Source organism: Peromyscus californicus, unplaced genomic scaffold (genome assembly GCF_007827085.1).
Source record: "Peromyscus californicus insignis strain IS unplaced genomic scaffold, ASM782708v3 Scaffold_3__1_contigs__length_106647218, whole genome shotgun sequence".
Classification (NCBI taxonomy): Eukaryota; Metazoa; Chordata; class Mammalia; order Rodentia; family Cricetidae; genus Peromyscus; species Peromyscus californicus.
This window is the reverse complement of record NW_026294551.1, coordinates 47,026,403-47,039,157: the sequence shown is the minus strand read 5'-3', so window position 1 is coordinate 47,039,157 and position 12,755 is coordinate 47,026,403. Positions and strand designations below refer to the sequence as shown.

The 12,755-nt window shown below is 48.6% G+C and overlaps 1 protein-coding gene across 2 annotated transcripts; it reads left to right on the top strand.

Annotated features, from left to right (window-relative positions):
• The first annotated feature begins 2,624 nt into the window (after window positions 1-2,624).
• Window positions 2,625-6,689, top strand: CUNH17orf97 (chromosome unknown C17orf97 homolog). Of its 2 annotated transcripts, none has more exons than XM_052756828.1 (2): window positions 2,625-2,946; window positions 6,125-6,689. In XM_052756828.1, the coding sequence occupies exons 1-2, from the start codon at window positions 2,736-2,738 to the stop codon at window positions 6,601-6,603; spliced, it is 690 nt and encodes a 229-aa protein (XP_052612788.1). In that variant the 5' UTR covers window positions 2,625-2,735; the 3' UTR covers window positions 6,604-6,689. The 2 variants fall into 2 exon arrangements, with proteins under 2 accessions (XP_052612788.1, XP_052612787.1); XM_052756827.1 differs by having other exon boundaries at window positions 6,122-6,689.
• Window positions 6,690-12,755: the final 6,066 nt, after the last annotated feature.

Below are 12,755 nucleotides of genomic sequence, written 5' to 3'. Positions count from 1 at the left end.
TGAAGGCAAGTGGGGTGGTTTGAATGAAAATGGTCCCCCTAGGCTCATGAAGAGTGGCACTATTAGGAGGTGTGGCCTTGTTGGAGGAAGTGTGTCACTGGGGGTGGGCTTTGAGGTTTCAGGTGCTCAAGTCTGGCCAGTGTCACTCTCTTCCTGCTGCCTGCCAATCCGGATGTAGAACTCTTGATTCCTTCTCCAGCTCCATGTCTGCCTGTGTACCACCATGCTTCCCACCGTGATGACAATGGACTAAAGCTCTGAACTGTAAGCCAGCTCCAATCAAAAGCTTTTCTTTCTAAGAGGTGCTCTGGTTATGGCACATAAAAACCTAACATCAATAAAACCCTAACTAAGACAGCAGGAGAATCAGAAGTTCAGGATCATCCTTGGCTACATAAAGTTTGGGACTAGCCTGGGCTACATGGGACCCTTTCTCCAAACACACACACACACACACACACACACACACACACACACACACACACACACACACACTACCACCACCACCACCACCACCACCACCAACAACAACAACAACAACAACAACAACAACAACAAAACCCTAAGGTAAAACTCTTACAAATCACCAATGACAACCACAGAGCCAAAGGCGTAGCTCAGTGGTAGAACATCTGCCCAGTGTTAGCCTTCTTGAGGCCCTAGGTTCACTCTCTCATATAAAACAAACAAACAAAAAATAAGCAAGTCAGTGGGCAAAGCTGGCTCAGTGGGCACTCCTGGCATCAAACTGGAAGACCTGCGGTCCATCCCCAGGACGGACACAGTGGAAGGAGAAAACTAGCTCCCTTGGATTGTCCTCTGAGTTCCATGTATGTGCTGTGGCACATGTATGCACACGCATGCACACACAGAGTAAATTAAATTTTGTTTTGTTTTGTTTTGTTTATAGAGACAGCGTTTCTCTTTGTGGCCCTGGCTGTCCTGGAACTCACTCTGTAGAGCAGGCTGGCCTCAAACTCAAATGTAAAATTTTAAATTCAGCTTTAAATAAAGCAAGCAAGAGAGAGAGGGGTAAGAGCGGTGTGTGTGTGTGTGTGTGTGTGTGTGTGTGTGTGTGTGTGTGTGTATGTGTGTGTGTGTGTGTGTGTGTGTGTCGGGGATGTGAGGGCAGGAAGCCCAGGGTTTGTGCGTGTAAGGCAAGCACTCTAACAAATGAGCTACATCCCAGACATGACACATACTATTCCTTCCCAGGAAGTCAACAAATTCACCCAGAGTGAAGGGGAAGAGAGTTTGACTGTCTCCTTCTGTGGGAATGGTGAGATTCCAGAAGGGCTCACAGGATAAGAAATACTATGGCAGTCACACCTGGTTTTGGTGGTTGTGGTTTTTAGACAGTGTGTCTCCTGCAATCTGGCTGGCCTCAGAATCGATTTGGAGCCAAGGATGACCTGGAACTTCTTCATCCGTCTGTCTTCCCCTCCCAAGTGCTGGGATTACAGGCATGTGCCACCTTGCCTAGCTTTTGGGGTGCTGGGGATCAAACACAGGCCTTGATGTATGGGAGGCGAGCACTGTATCACCGAAGCTACACCTCAGGCTTCTGGCAGCCATACTGGGATAATGTGGTGGCTAACCCTGAAAGAAAAGCAAGCAACAGGTCACACCAGGCCTTTCAAATTATATTAATGAGCTTAGTCTTCTTAAATCTGTGGTCCTGGCTGGGCGGGACACTTGGATCTCCTACATGCTATATAAGTGCCCTACCACTGAACTACAGTCCCCAGCCCATGAGTGTAGTCTTGATAAGAATTGTCATGGGGGTGGAGGTGAGGGGCTGAAGAGGTGACTCAGCAGTTCACAGCACTTGCTGCTCTTGCAGAGGACCCAATTTGGGTTCCCAGCACCACAGCTCACAGCCAACTAGCTGTAACTCCAGTTCCAGAGAGACTGGTGCACTCTTCTCACCTCCGAGACAGCATAGCAGTGGAGGAGATAGGTCAGTGTCAGCCCAAGGAACAACCTCTACTTGGTCTCGCCCTGGGTACTCTGGCTCACACCAGGGCTCTAGTAGATCAAAAACACATGCATGCAGCTAGCTCAACAAGAGGTACACACAAATATATTCAGGTGAAACATACACAAAATAAAAATTAATAAATCTTAATTTTTTTTAAAGGAAAACAATTTTTATGAGGTGCCAGGACTGGTGGCTCATACCTGTAATCCTATTAACAGGGGAGGTGAAAGCAGGAAAACGCTGAGTTCCAGGCCTGCTGGGTTACAGTGAGCGCTTCAGACCATCCTGGGCAACTTAATTGTGTGTGTGTGTGTTGGGGGTGAGGGGAGCCAGATATCAATAGTTCATGCCTGTAATCCCAGCCCTTGGGAAAAGGATAGAAGAGGAAGAAGAATTCAAGGTCAGCCAGCTTGAATTCCATGAGACCCAGTCTCAAAAGGAAAAAAAGAAGAGATAAATATCATTTCAAATGAACGGCATAGAAGTGAAGGAGATACGTCAATGTCAGCCCAAGCATTAACAATCGCGACCCCGCTTTGCCCTGTTCACCTTGACTCACCAGGTCTCAAACAAACCGAAACACGCATGCGTACAGCTAGCGCCCCCGGCGGCCCCTGGTGGCAGCTTTGGGGTTGCGCTTGCGGCGCCGAGCGGTCGCCATGGAGACGCGTGGCCGGGCCGGCAGTGAGCGCCTGGAGCCCGCCCGGCGCGGGTCCTCGGCTGTTCCTGGCGCAGGTTGCGGTCCCGCAGGCGGATGGCCGGCCGCGGTGGGACCGGGGCGGCGGACTATGGCGAGGAGGGCGAGGACGAGGAGGAGGAGGAGGAGGAGGCGCGGGAAGGAGGCGCTGAGGGCTCCCCGGGGTCCAAGCTGCCCCCCATCGTGGGCACCGCCTCCGAGCTGGCCAAACGGAAGGTGAAGAAGAAAAAGAAGAAGAAGAAGACCAAAGTTTCGGGAAAGGGCGACGGTAAGAGGAGCAGCTAGCGAGGCCGCCTTGGCCCTTGGACCGGAGATTCCTCTCACAGATGCCCCCCTACCTGGAAGTCACCTCAGGCCGAAAACAGACACCACACCCCGACAGTGGTCCCCTAGACCCTACACGGGACGCTTTTGGGCAGCCCAGAGATGCCCAGCCCTACCCATAAAGACCACGTGCTCCTCACCACAGAGACCCCTTAATTACCAAGGAAGTCTCTACCAACTTTAGTCCCAATATATCCAAAGACCCCACACCCTCCTCTGAGAACCCTCAAGATCTAAGGTTCCTCCACCCCACACAGATACCCACCCCAAGAGCCTCCAGCCTGATCGTCTTATACCCACCTCCTTTCAACTTCCTAGCCCCTTAGGCAAACACACCCTTCCAAACAGACTTCTCAAGGTTTGGTGTCACAAAGAGACTAGCCCAGATAATGGGAAGATACTAGCCGATAGTCACTCCCACAGGAGAACTGACAGACTCCAGGCTCCCCTCTATTAGGAATCACCCCCATGAAAATAAATGTGAACAGAATCTTCCCTGAATGGACTCCGCCTAGGGACAGCTGTGTCCTGCATATACTCACGGAAGTTCCCTCCTCATCTTCCTGTTATCACCCACACTTTTTTTGTTTTGGTTTTTTGAGACAAGGTTTCTCTTTGTAGCCTGGGCTGCCCTGAAACTCACTCTGTAGACCAGGCTGGGCTTGAACGCAGAGATCCACCTGCCTCTGCCTCCCGAGTGCTGGGATTAAAGGCGTGCGCCACCACTGCCTGGCATCACTGACACTATTTACATTGCCTTCTTATAGCAGTATGACACTATCCAACAAACCTAAAGTACGGTGGCTCCATCATGCATACACACACAGTCTACACCCATGTGGATTCCGTTAGACACTTACATAGATGCATAGATACCAACACAAACTTCACACCTAGATACTAGACACTCACATGCACAGATACACCCATATCTCATACCCACACAGGTACTCTAGAAACTCACATGCATAGATATCCCCCAAACATTATACCCACACAGGAATTCTAGGCACTTACATTCTTAGATGTGCCCAAACATCACACCCACAGCAGGTACTCTAGTCTCACTCACCAAGACCTTCACCTGCGTACACACATACACCAGCACCTTCCAGGAACCCAGAGTCCCTGCCTCTCCCTAAGTTCCATCACAGAACCCCCAGATATCCCAGCAGAGAGAGCGCCCACTCTGAGGAAGACGGCAGCTGTGAAACAGAATGACCCTGCTTGGGAGTGGTGTGACTCCGGTGTCACCCATGTGGCTTTGGCTCTGACCTCTGGCATGGCTATTCCTGGGCTCAGGTGCTGGGCGTCGGCTGGCTGCACGTGCAGAGTGGGTAGTGGGAAGAGCGGCTTCCCCAAGTGTTGTGGTTTGGGGAAAGAGCAATGGAGGGTTGTAACGACTCTTCCAGGCAGAATGGGGCTAAAGGGAGGGTAAGGCGACGAGCCGTCTGTGTGCCAGCAAAACAAGGGGTTGGTTTTGTCTTTTTGGTGCAACTTTTGACTGTAGGAATTACAGTGTTGCGTACCTCAGACTGTCAGCAGGGGACACCAGATAGTTTTCAGAGAAAAGGAAGGTAAGGAAATGTCAAGACTGAATGTCATTTATTATTATTATTATTATTATTATTATTATTATTATTATTATTATTATTGCCTTTATCCTCCCCCAGCTTGCCTTTCTTGAGGAGATATTTATAAAATAGAATGGAAAGAGGGGCTGATGAGAGACTCACCATTTATAGCATTTTACAAGCAATTCTGTAGTGCTTTTAATGTGAGAAGAGAAAAAGAGAAGTAGGGAGCTTGAAGCCAGCCTGGGGATATGTAAGAATTCATCTCAAGGGCTGGAGAGATGGCTCAGAGGTTAAGAGCACTGACTGCTCTTCCAAAGGTCCTGAGTTCAATTCCCAGCAACCACATGGTGGCTCACAACCATCTGTAATCGGATCTGGCGCCCTCTTCTGTATACATAATAAATAAATAAATCTTAAAAAAAAAAAAAAAGAATTCATCTCAAAAGAAAAAAAAAAGAAGAAGAAGCCAGGTGGTGGTGCATTCCTTTAATCCCAACACTTAAGAGGCAGAGGCAGGCAGATCTCTGTGAGTTTGAGGCCAGCCTGGTCTGCAAAGCAAGTTCCAAGGATAGCTAGATCTGTTAACACAGAGAAACCTGTCTCAAAAAAAAAAAAAAAAAAAAAAAAAGGAAAGAAAGAAAAGACAAGGGGGAAAAAAGAGAGAGAGACGGCTTGACCATTAAGAATACTTGTTCTAGCCGGGCGGTGGTGGTGCACGCCTTTAATCCCAGCACTCGGGAGGCAGAGCCAGGCGGATCTCTGTGAGTTCGAGGCCAGCCTGGGCTACCAAGTGAGTTCCAGGAAAGGCGCAAAGCTACACAGAGAAACCCTGTCTCGAAAAACCAAAAAAAAAAAAAAAAAAAGAATACTTGTTCTTGCAAAGGACCCAGGTTCAATTCCCAGCACCCATATGGTGGTTCACAACCATCTGTAACTCCAGTTCTAGGGGATCGGATGCCCTCTTCTGACCTATTTGGGCACCAGGAATGTACATGGTGCACAGACAACGTTCAAGCAAAGCACTTACATATATAAAATAAGTACATCTTTAAAAGCATTTTAACGAAAAGAAAGAGCATTTCCTGGTTCAGTATACTACTAATTACATCATTTGTAATTTCCTCTCTGTCTAGACGGGTGTCGCGTCACAGACCCGGGAGCGTGTGGTGAGGTTAAGTGGAGGGACAGCAGACAGTGTAGGAAGAACAGGACACTAGGAGTCAGGGGGCCTTCAGATCTGGCTTCTCCATTTGATGATTGACCCTGGTGGTTAATGAAGCTTTAGTATCTCTTGGCATTCGGGTTGGGGTGTAGCTTTGTGGCGGAGCTTATGTTTAGCATGCACAAGGCATGGGTGCACCCACAAAAAGAAAAAGGTGCCTCTTGCTCCCAAATACCTTGACGAAAGCATCCAGGCAGTGGGCGAGGTCCCAGGCTCCTGCCATCTGAACCCTGCCTAAAGGCAGACCCCGTCCCTTACATCGCTGGTTTATTGGGCATTCATTCTAGAAGGCACAAATATTTGTCTCTTCACCTCTTCAGCAGACAAACATCACAGTCGAGGCCGGAAGAGTCAGCCGCTCTCTTCATCTTTCCACGACATCTTAAATCCCCACAAAGACCATGGCTCGAGGGCAGAGCCCAGAGACAAAGAAGAAACTAGGCACAGCCTTCCCTATTCGTGCGGCATGAGTCACCCCTACTTTGCCGAAATAGAGGAGAGCCTTTCCAACCAGATCAATGAGAGTCTGCGTTGGGATGGGATTCTGACCGACCCTGAGGCAGAAAAGGAGAGGATTCGCATCTACAAGCTGAACCGGAGGAAGCGGTACCGGCTAGTGGCCCTCAAGAGCTTCCACTCGGATCCCTGCACAGAGGAGAGCTTGGAGAACCTGCCCTACCTCTCAGATAAAGACTGCAGCCCCAGCAGCAAGCAGCCCAGCTCCAAGGGCGACCATGCGCATAGCTACTTTGAGGCTGCAAAGCTCCTGCACCCCGAATTAGCCACCACAGCGACAGAGTGACATCTGTCCGCCCTGCTGCCAAGCTCCTCCTTGCCACACGTTTTTATGTTTAAAAAGAATCATAATAAAAAGAAATCAGACCAGAACCGAGGGAAGCCAATGCTTGTGGTGTGGGGTTGGTGCCTTCCTTTTTAAGAATGGTACCCCTGGAACTGGAGAGATGGTTCAGCAGTTAAGAGTATGTGTACTGCTTTTCCGGAGGACCGGAGTTCTATTCCGAGCACCTGCATCACACACACACACACACACACACACACACACACACACACACACACGGTTAAAATGGTAAAAAATGTTCATTTAAAAGGAGAGCATTCTTTTTGTGAGCACAGTGCTGTGCCTATCAGAATTTCTTTTTCTTAAGTAAACTGTCATCTTTGTAATTCAATTTCTTAACACAGTTTGATGTTTGTAAATTGCCTGTAAACAAAGCAGAGTATGTGTAGGCTGCCTATATTCTGAACCTTAAGCTGACTTCCTGAATAGGACTCATACAGAGTGGGTATTCAAAGGGGAATGCAGCCCAGTTTGGTGTTAAACTCCTGATTCTCCTGCCTCCACCTCCCAAGTGCTGGGATTACAGGTGCGCAGCTCCACTCCCAGCTGGAGACCTTATTCTTTTAATTAAATACATTACTTGCTCTTATGTGTTGTTTAAAATCTGGGTACTAGGGGGCTGGGTCTTCCAGAGGATCCAGGTTCAATCCCTAGCACCCACACAGGTCCTCACAACCATCTGTAACTCTAGTTTCAAGGGATCTAATGCTCTTTTCTGGTCTCCACGGATATCAGACATGTACATGGTGCACATACATACATGCAGGCAAAACATACACACATAAAATAATAAACAGATAAATCTCAAAAGAAAAGAGGGCTGGAGAGATGGCTCAGTGGTTAAGAACACTTGTTCTTCCAGAGGACCTGGGCTTGATTCCCAGCACCCACATGGTGGCTCACAACTGTCTGGACCTCCAACTTCAGGGGACTCAACAACAGCTGCTGGCCTCCTCAGGGGTTAGCCTGTGGTGCATAGATTTACATGAAAGCAAAACACCCATGCATGTACAATAATAATTTTTTAAATTAAGAAAACATCTGGGTTCTAAAATGTCATCCATGGGAAATCATGGGAGGTCCCAAAAGGAAGGTTCCTTCTTTTATAGACATTTGTGGGGGGCTGGGGGTGGGGGGAGCATTTACTGAGGATTGAACCTAATGCCTGGTGCATGCAAACACTGTGTCATTGAGCTAATATCCCCAAGTTAAAATTTTTGTGGCTCTCTCTCTCTCTCTCTCTCTCTCTCTCTCTCTATATATATATATATATATATATATATATATATATATATATATATATACACACACACACACACACACACACACACACACACACACACACACACACACATACACTCCTGGCTCAGACTGGTCCCGAACTCAGAGATCTTTGTACTTCTGCCTCCCAAGTGCTGGGATTGAAGGTGTACACCACCACACCCAGCCAATGTGTGTGTGTGTGTGTGTGTGTATGTATATATATGTGTGTGTGTATATATGTATATATATGTGTGTGTGTGTGTACATTTATGTATATAAAACATACTGAGCAAACCATGGGGAGCAAGCCAGTAAGCAGCACGCCCCCCTGGCCTCTGCTTCACGTCCTGCCTTCCCTCAGTGATGTTCTGTTAGGGGGTGAGTTTTTTCTGACCAGATGGGAAATTGGCGCCTCACAGGAATCTACTTATGATACAGAGGAAGTGGGTAAGGATTAATGCTGCCAGCAGCCAGAATTGACTCCAGCAAAGCACCTAAGCTGTATCAGTGAAGACTCTTCCAGTGGCAGCAAAGAGAAAACTGACCGAGAACTAGCTTACAGAAGGAATGACTATTTACAGTCATCAGCAGTACCGTTGATGTGGCTTCAGGCATGGTTGGATCCAGAAGGTGGTTTTTCTTTGTCCATATCACCCATCTGTTGCCTCTGTTTAGGTGGGCTATCACAGGGTAGCAAAGGCAACCTCTGATATCTCTATAGTTCTGTGAAGGAGAAAGACTGACTCCTATGTCCCCATCCAATGTCATATCAGTTTCAACGGTTCCTGGCCGGGCAAGGGTCATATGTCCATCATTGGGAGAACCCTAGCAGTCAAAGGAGTATTTATTTGATGGGTACACAGAGTATGGTGAGGAGTTGGTCGAGGGCAGAGAAGGGGAGGCCCCACTGCATGATCTGAACCCTAGAGACATGCCAAGTAGATTCATCTACTGACCTCCCAATAAAGAACGATTGTTATTGTTTTATTTTATTAGTTTGAGACAGGGTTTCCTTATGCAGCCCAACCTGTCCTCAAACTCACTATCCTCCTGCCTCTGCCTCCCAAGTCCTGGGATCACAGCGTACTCTAGGCTCAAAAGGATTTTTTTTTTAAGGCCTGGTCAAGGGTTTTGGGAGTGTCTGACCCTTGGCCAGTGCCAGGAGTCTATCTCCTGAAGAGCAACAACATTCTACTGCCTGGGTCCATTTAACGACTGCCTGAGACTGCCTGACGGTTGGGTGGAGGGAGTGCCCCAGCCTTTGAGGTAGGTCACAGCCACGTGACCAGCTCACCCTGACTCACAGTGCAGAAGATTGGTGCTTCACCCAGACACCAGTATCAGGACCAAGACCCAGGAAAGGAGTGCTCCTTTGAGCCCTGTGCACATCTTAAGGGTGACGCTGGACTCATTTCCAGCCTTGTAGCTGTCTCCCCCCACCCCCTCCCCACTCCCCGGGCTCTCTGCCTCAAGCTATCACATCCTTCAACCCAGACTAAACCTTTCAGCTCTGTCTAAAGAATAGAAAGTGGGGTGGGTGATTTGGCTCAGTGTGAAAAGGCTCCTGCAACCAAACATGAAGACCCAAGTTCGATTCCCAGGCCCCACATGCCCACATGGTAGAAGGAGAGAACCAAATCTTACAAGTTGTCTTCTGATCTCTCCTACTTTGTGTGTGTACACACACACACATATAAACAAATAAATGTAATTACAAACTTTTAAAAACAAAAAGTCCTGAGAGTCAGATGTATGTAGGCCGTGACACCGTGGGACACATGCTCTTTCTCAAGGTTCCTGCTCTGGGGAACACTAACTGGCATGTGACTGGCCACCTAAGGAGAGGCACACATGGGAAGGAGCTGATGTCTCCGCCAACGGCCAGAGGCCCCAAGGCTACTGTCAGTCACCTGTGAGCCTGGAAGCAGGTCACCACAGCTGAGCCTTGAGAAGCCGACAACTGCAGCTGGTGTCGCAGTTACAGCCTAGAGGCTGGAAGCTGAGCCGAGGCCAGAAGCTGAGCCATGGGCTGTCATCTGGCTGTACCCAGTTCCCAACCCACAGAAACTGCATCCCAGTAAAGGTGATGGTTTCTGCTGCTTGTGATTTCTTTTGTTTTTACTGCGTGTGTATGTGATATGCATCTGTATAGGCATGCATGTGAGTGCATGTGCTCGTGTAGGCCAGAGGTCCATGTCAGGTGTCTTCTTCAGTCATCTTTCCACTTGATCGCCTGAGTCAGGGCCTCTCACTGAGCCCAAGCACTCCTGCTGGCTTTTATGTGGGTGCTGGGGATCTGAACTCTGGTCTCCAGGCTTGTGAGGCAAGTGTTTGTCCACTGAGTCATCTCTCCAGCTCCTCCTCAGTTTGAGATAAGATCTTGACATGTTTGCTGTGGGATGTTCTGTATGTCAAATGTGTTGCTGATTAGTCAATAATTAAAACACTGATTGGCCATTGGCTAGGCAGGAAGTATAGGCGGGACAAGGAGGAGAATAAAGCTGGGAAGTGGAAGGCTGAGTCAGAGAGACACTGCCAGCCGCCACGATGAGAAACAGCATGTGAAGATGCCGGTAAGCCACGAACCATGTGGCAAGGTATAGATTTATAAAAATGGATTAATTTAAGCTGAAAGAACAGTTAGCAAGAAGCCTGCCATGGCCATACAGTTTGAAACCAATACAAGTCTCTGTGTTTACTTGGTCGGGTCTGACGGCTGTGGGACTGGCAGGTGAGAGAGATTTGCCCTGACTGTGGGCCAGGCAGGAAAACTTAAGCTACACATGTTGCCTCAAATTCTTGGACTCAAGTGCTCTTCCCACCTCAGTCTCCCAAGTAACTGGAACTACGGGCATGGGTCACCAAGCTCGGCTTGATAAGTATGTTTTTGTTGTTGCTTACTTGTGGTTTTTCAAGACAGGGTTTCTCTTTGTATCCCTGGCTGTTCTGTAGACCAAGCTGGCTTGAACTCAGAGATCCACCTGCTTCTGCCTCCCAAGTGCTGGGATTAAAGGCGTGTGTCACCCCCAGCCCGTTAAGGCTGTTATTTTTAATGTTATTTTTAGCATATATGTTTTACTCACATGGATGTGTGTGCCTTGGATCCCCTGCACCCAGAATTGGGGACAGTTGTGATTTGCCGGGTGGATACTAGGGAACTGAACCCTGGTTCTCTGGAAGGACAGGCAGTGCTCTTAACTGCTGAGCCCTTCCTCCAGCCCTTAATAAGGTTGTTTTAAATCACTACATTTAGCGATACTTTTGTTGTGTGGCAACAGCCGGCTGAGACAGCCAGCCTCCTGCCACCATCTGCCTTACTTGTTTCTCACACACCTTACCCTTATTGAAGGCTGGAAACCCCCAAATCCGAGCTTATCCAAGAAGTGGGAGGGGTGGGCTTTGTTTTGTTTTGTTTGAGACAGGGTTTCTCCATGTAGTTTTGGTGCCTGTCCTGGGTCTCGCTCTGTAGACAAGGCTGGCCTCGAACTCACAGAGATCCGCCTGGCTCTGCCTCCCAAGTGCTGGGATTAAAGTCTTGCGCCACCACCGCCCAGCTAGGAGGGGTGTTTTTAAATTATTTTTTTATTTTATGTGTATGGGTGTTCAGTCTGCTTGTATGTGTGTGCTGTGTGTGTGCAGTGACCCCAGAGGCTAGCGCTAGAAAGCACAGCAGTTAAGAGCACTGGCCACTCTTCCAGAGGACTTGGGTTCAATTCCCAGCACCCACATCAGGTGGCTCATGAGTGCCTGCAACTCCAGCTCCAGGGAACCAGGGCTCTTATCAGACCTCCCCAAGCATCTGCAGACACACACACACACACACACACACACACACACACACACACACACACACACTCACACACACATACACACACATAAATAAAGTAGCCAGAGGTGGCGGTGCACACCTTTGATCCCAGCACTAGGGAGGCAGAGGCAAGTGGATCTCTGTGAGTTCAAGGCCAGCCTGGTCTACAGAGTGAGTTCCAGGCCAGCCAGAGGTGACACAGTGAGACCCTGTCACAAAACAAACAAACAAAGATCTTTAAAAAAAGAAAGAAAGAGCCGGGCGGTGGTGGCGCACGCCTTTAATCCCAGCACTCGGGAGGCAGAGGCAGGCGGATCTCTGTGAGTTCGAGGCCAGCCTGGTCTCCAAAGCGAGTTCCAGGAAAGGCGCAAAGCTACACAGAGAAACTCTGTCTCGAAAAACCAAAAAAAAAAAAAAAAAAAAAAAAAGAAAGAAAGAAAGTGACATTTTATCCAGGCATCACAGACACGCTGTCCAAGCGCAGAAACTTTTATTTCATTTTATTTGTTAATAAGAGCTCTCCTGAATTCTTGGGACAGGCCACCTTGTAGGAGTGGGTTCTCTCTTTTCACCATGGGGGGTGGGAGGGAACCAAACTCAGGTCTTCAGGCTTTGGCTGTAAGGCCCTTTACCTGCTGAGACACGTCAGCCCTGAGAGGGCTTTTACCGTTCCACAACCATGCTGCGTGCTACCAAGTGACAGTGGCTGCTGGGTGGTTTAAGAGCTGGATAAGACTGAATGGGCCTCTTCAGCTTCCTTATTTTTGTTAATTACAGGGCAATAAACCTGGGGAGGAGGGAGGAGACTGGGTCTTTTCACTTGCTGTGTGCATTCCAGAGCTCCCGTAGCGGCCTGGATTATGCTTCCCTGGTGGTGTGTATTCCTTCTTGGGTGTGATTGGGACACTTTACAGCAGCTTCATAAATTCTTGCACGTTTGCTCCCCGAGCAATGGGACTTATCTCTGTTTTACAACTGCAGTTTGGAGACAAGAGGTGACTTGCTCAAATCACCCTGCTCCTGA

What these genes read in the sequence shown, in the direction of transcription:
- CUNH17orf97 (XM_052756827.1), top strand. Translation starts at nt 2,736, where the DNA reads ATGGCCGGCCGCGGTGGGACCGGGGCGGCGGACTATGGCGAGGAGGGC. An exon ending in AGTTTCGGGAAAGGGCGACG is followed by an intron (nt 2,947 to 6,121) that starts GTAAGAGGAGCA and finishes TCACCTCTTCAG; the next exon opens with CAGACAAACATCACAGTCGA.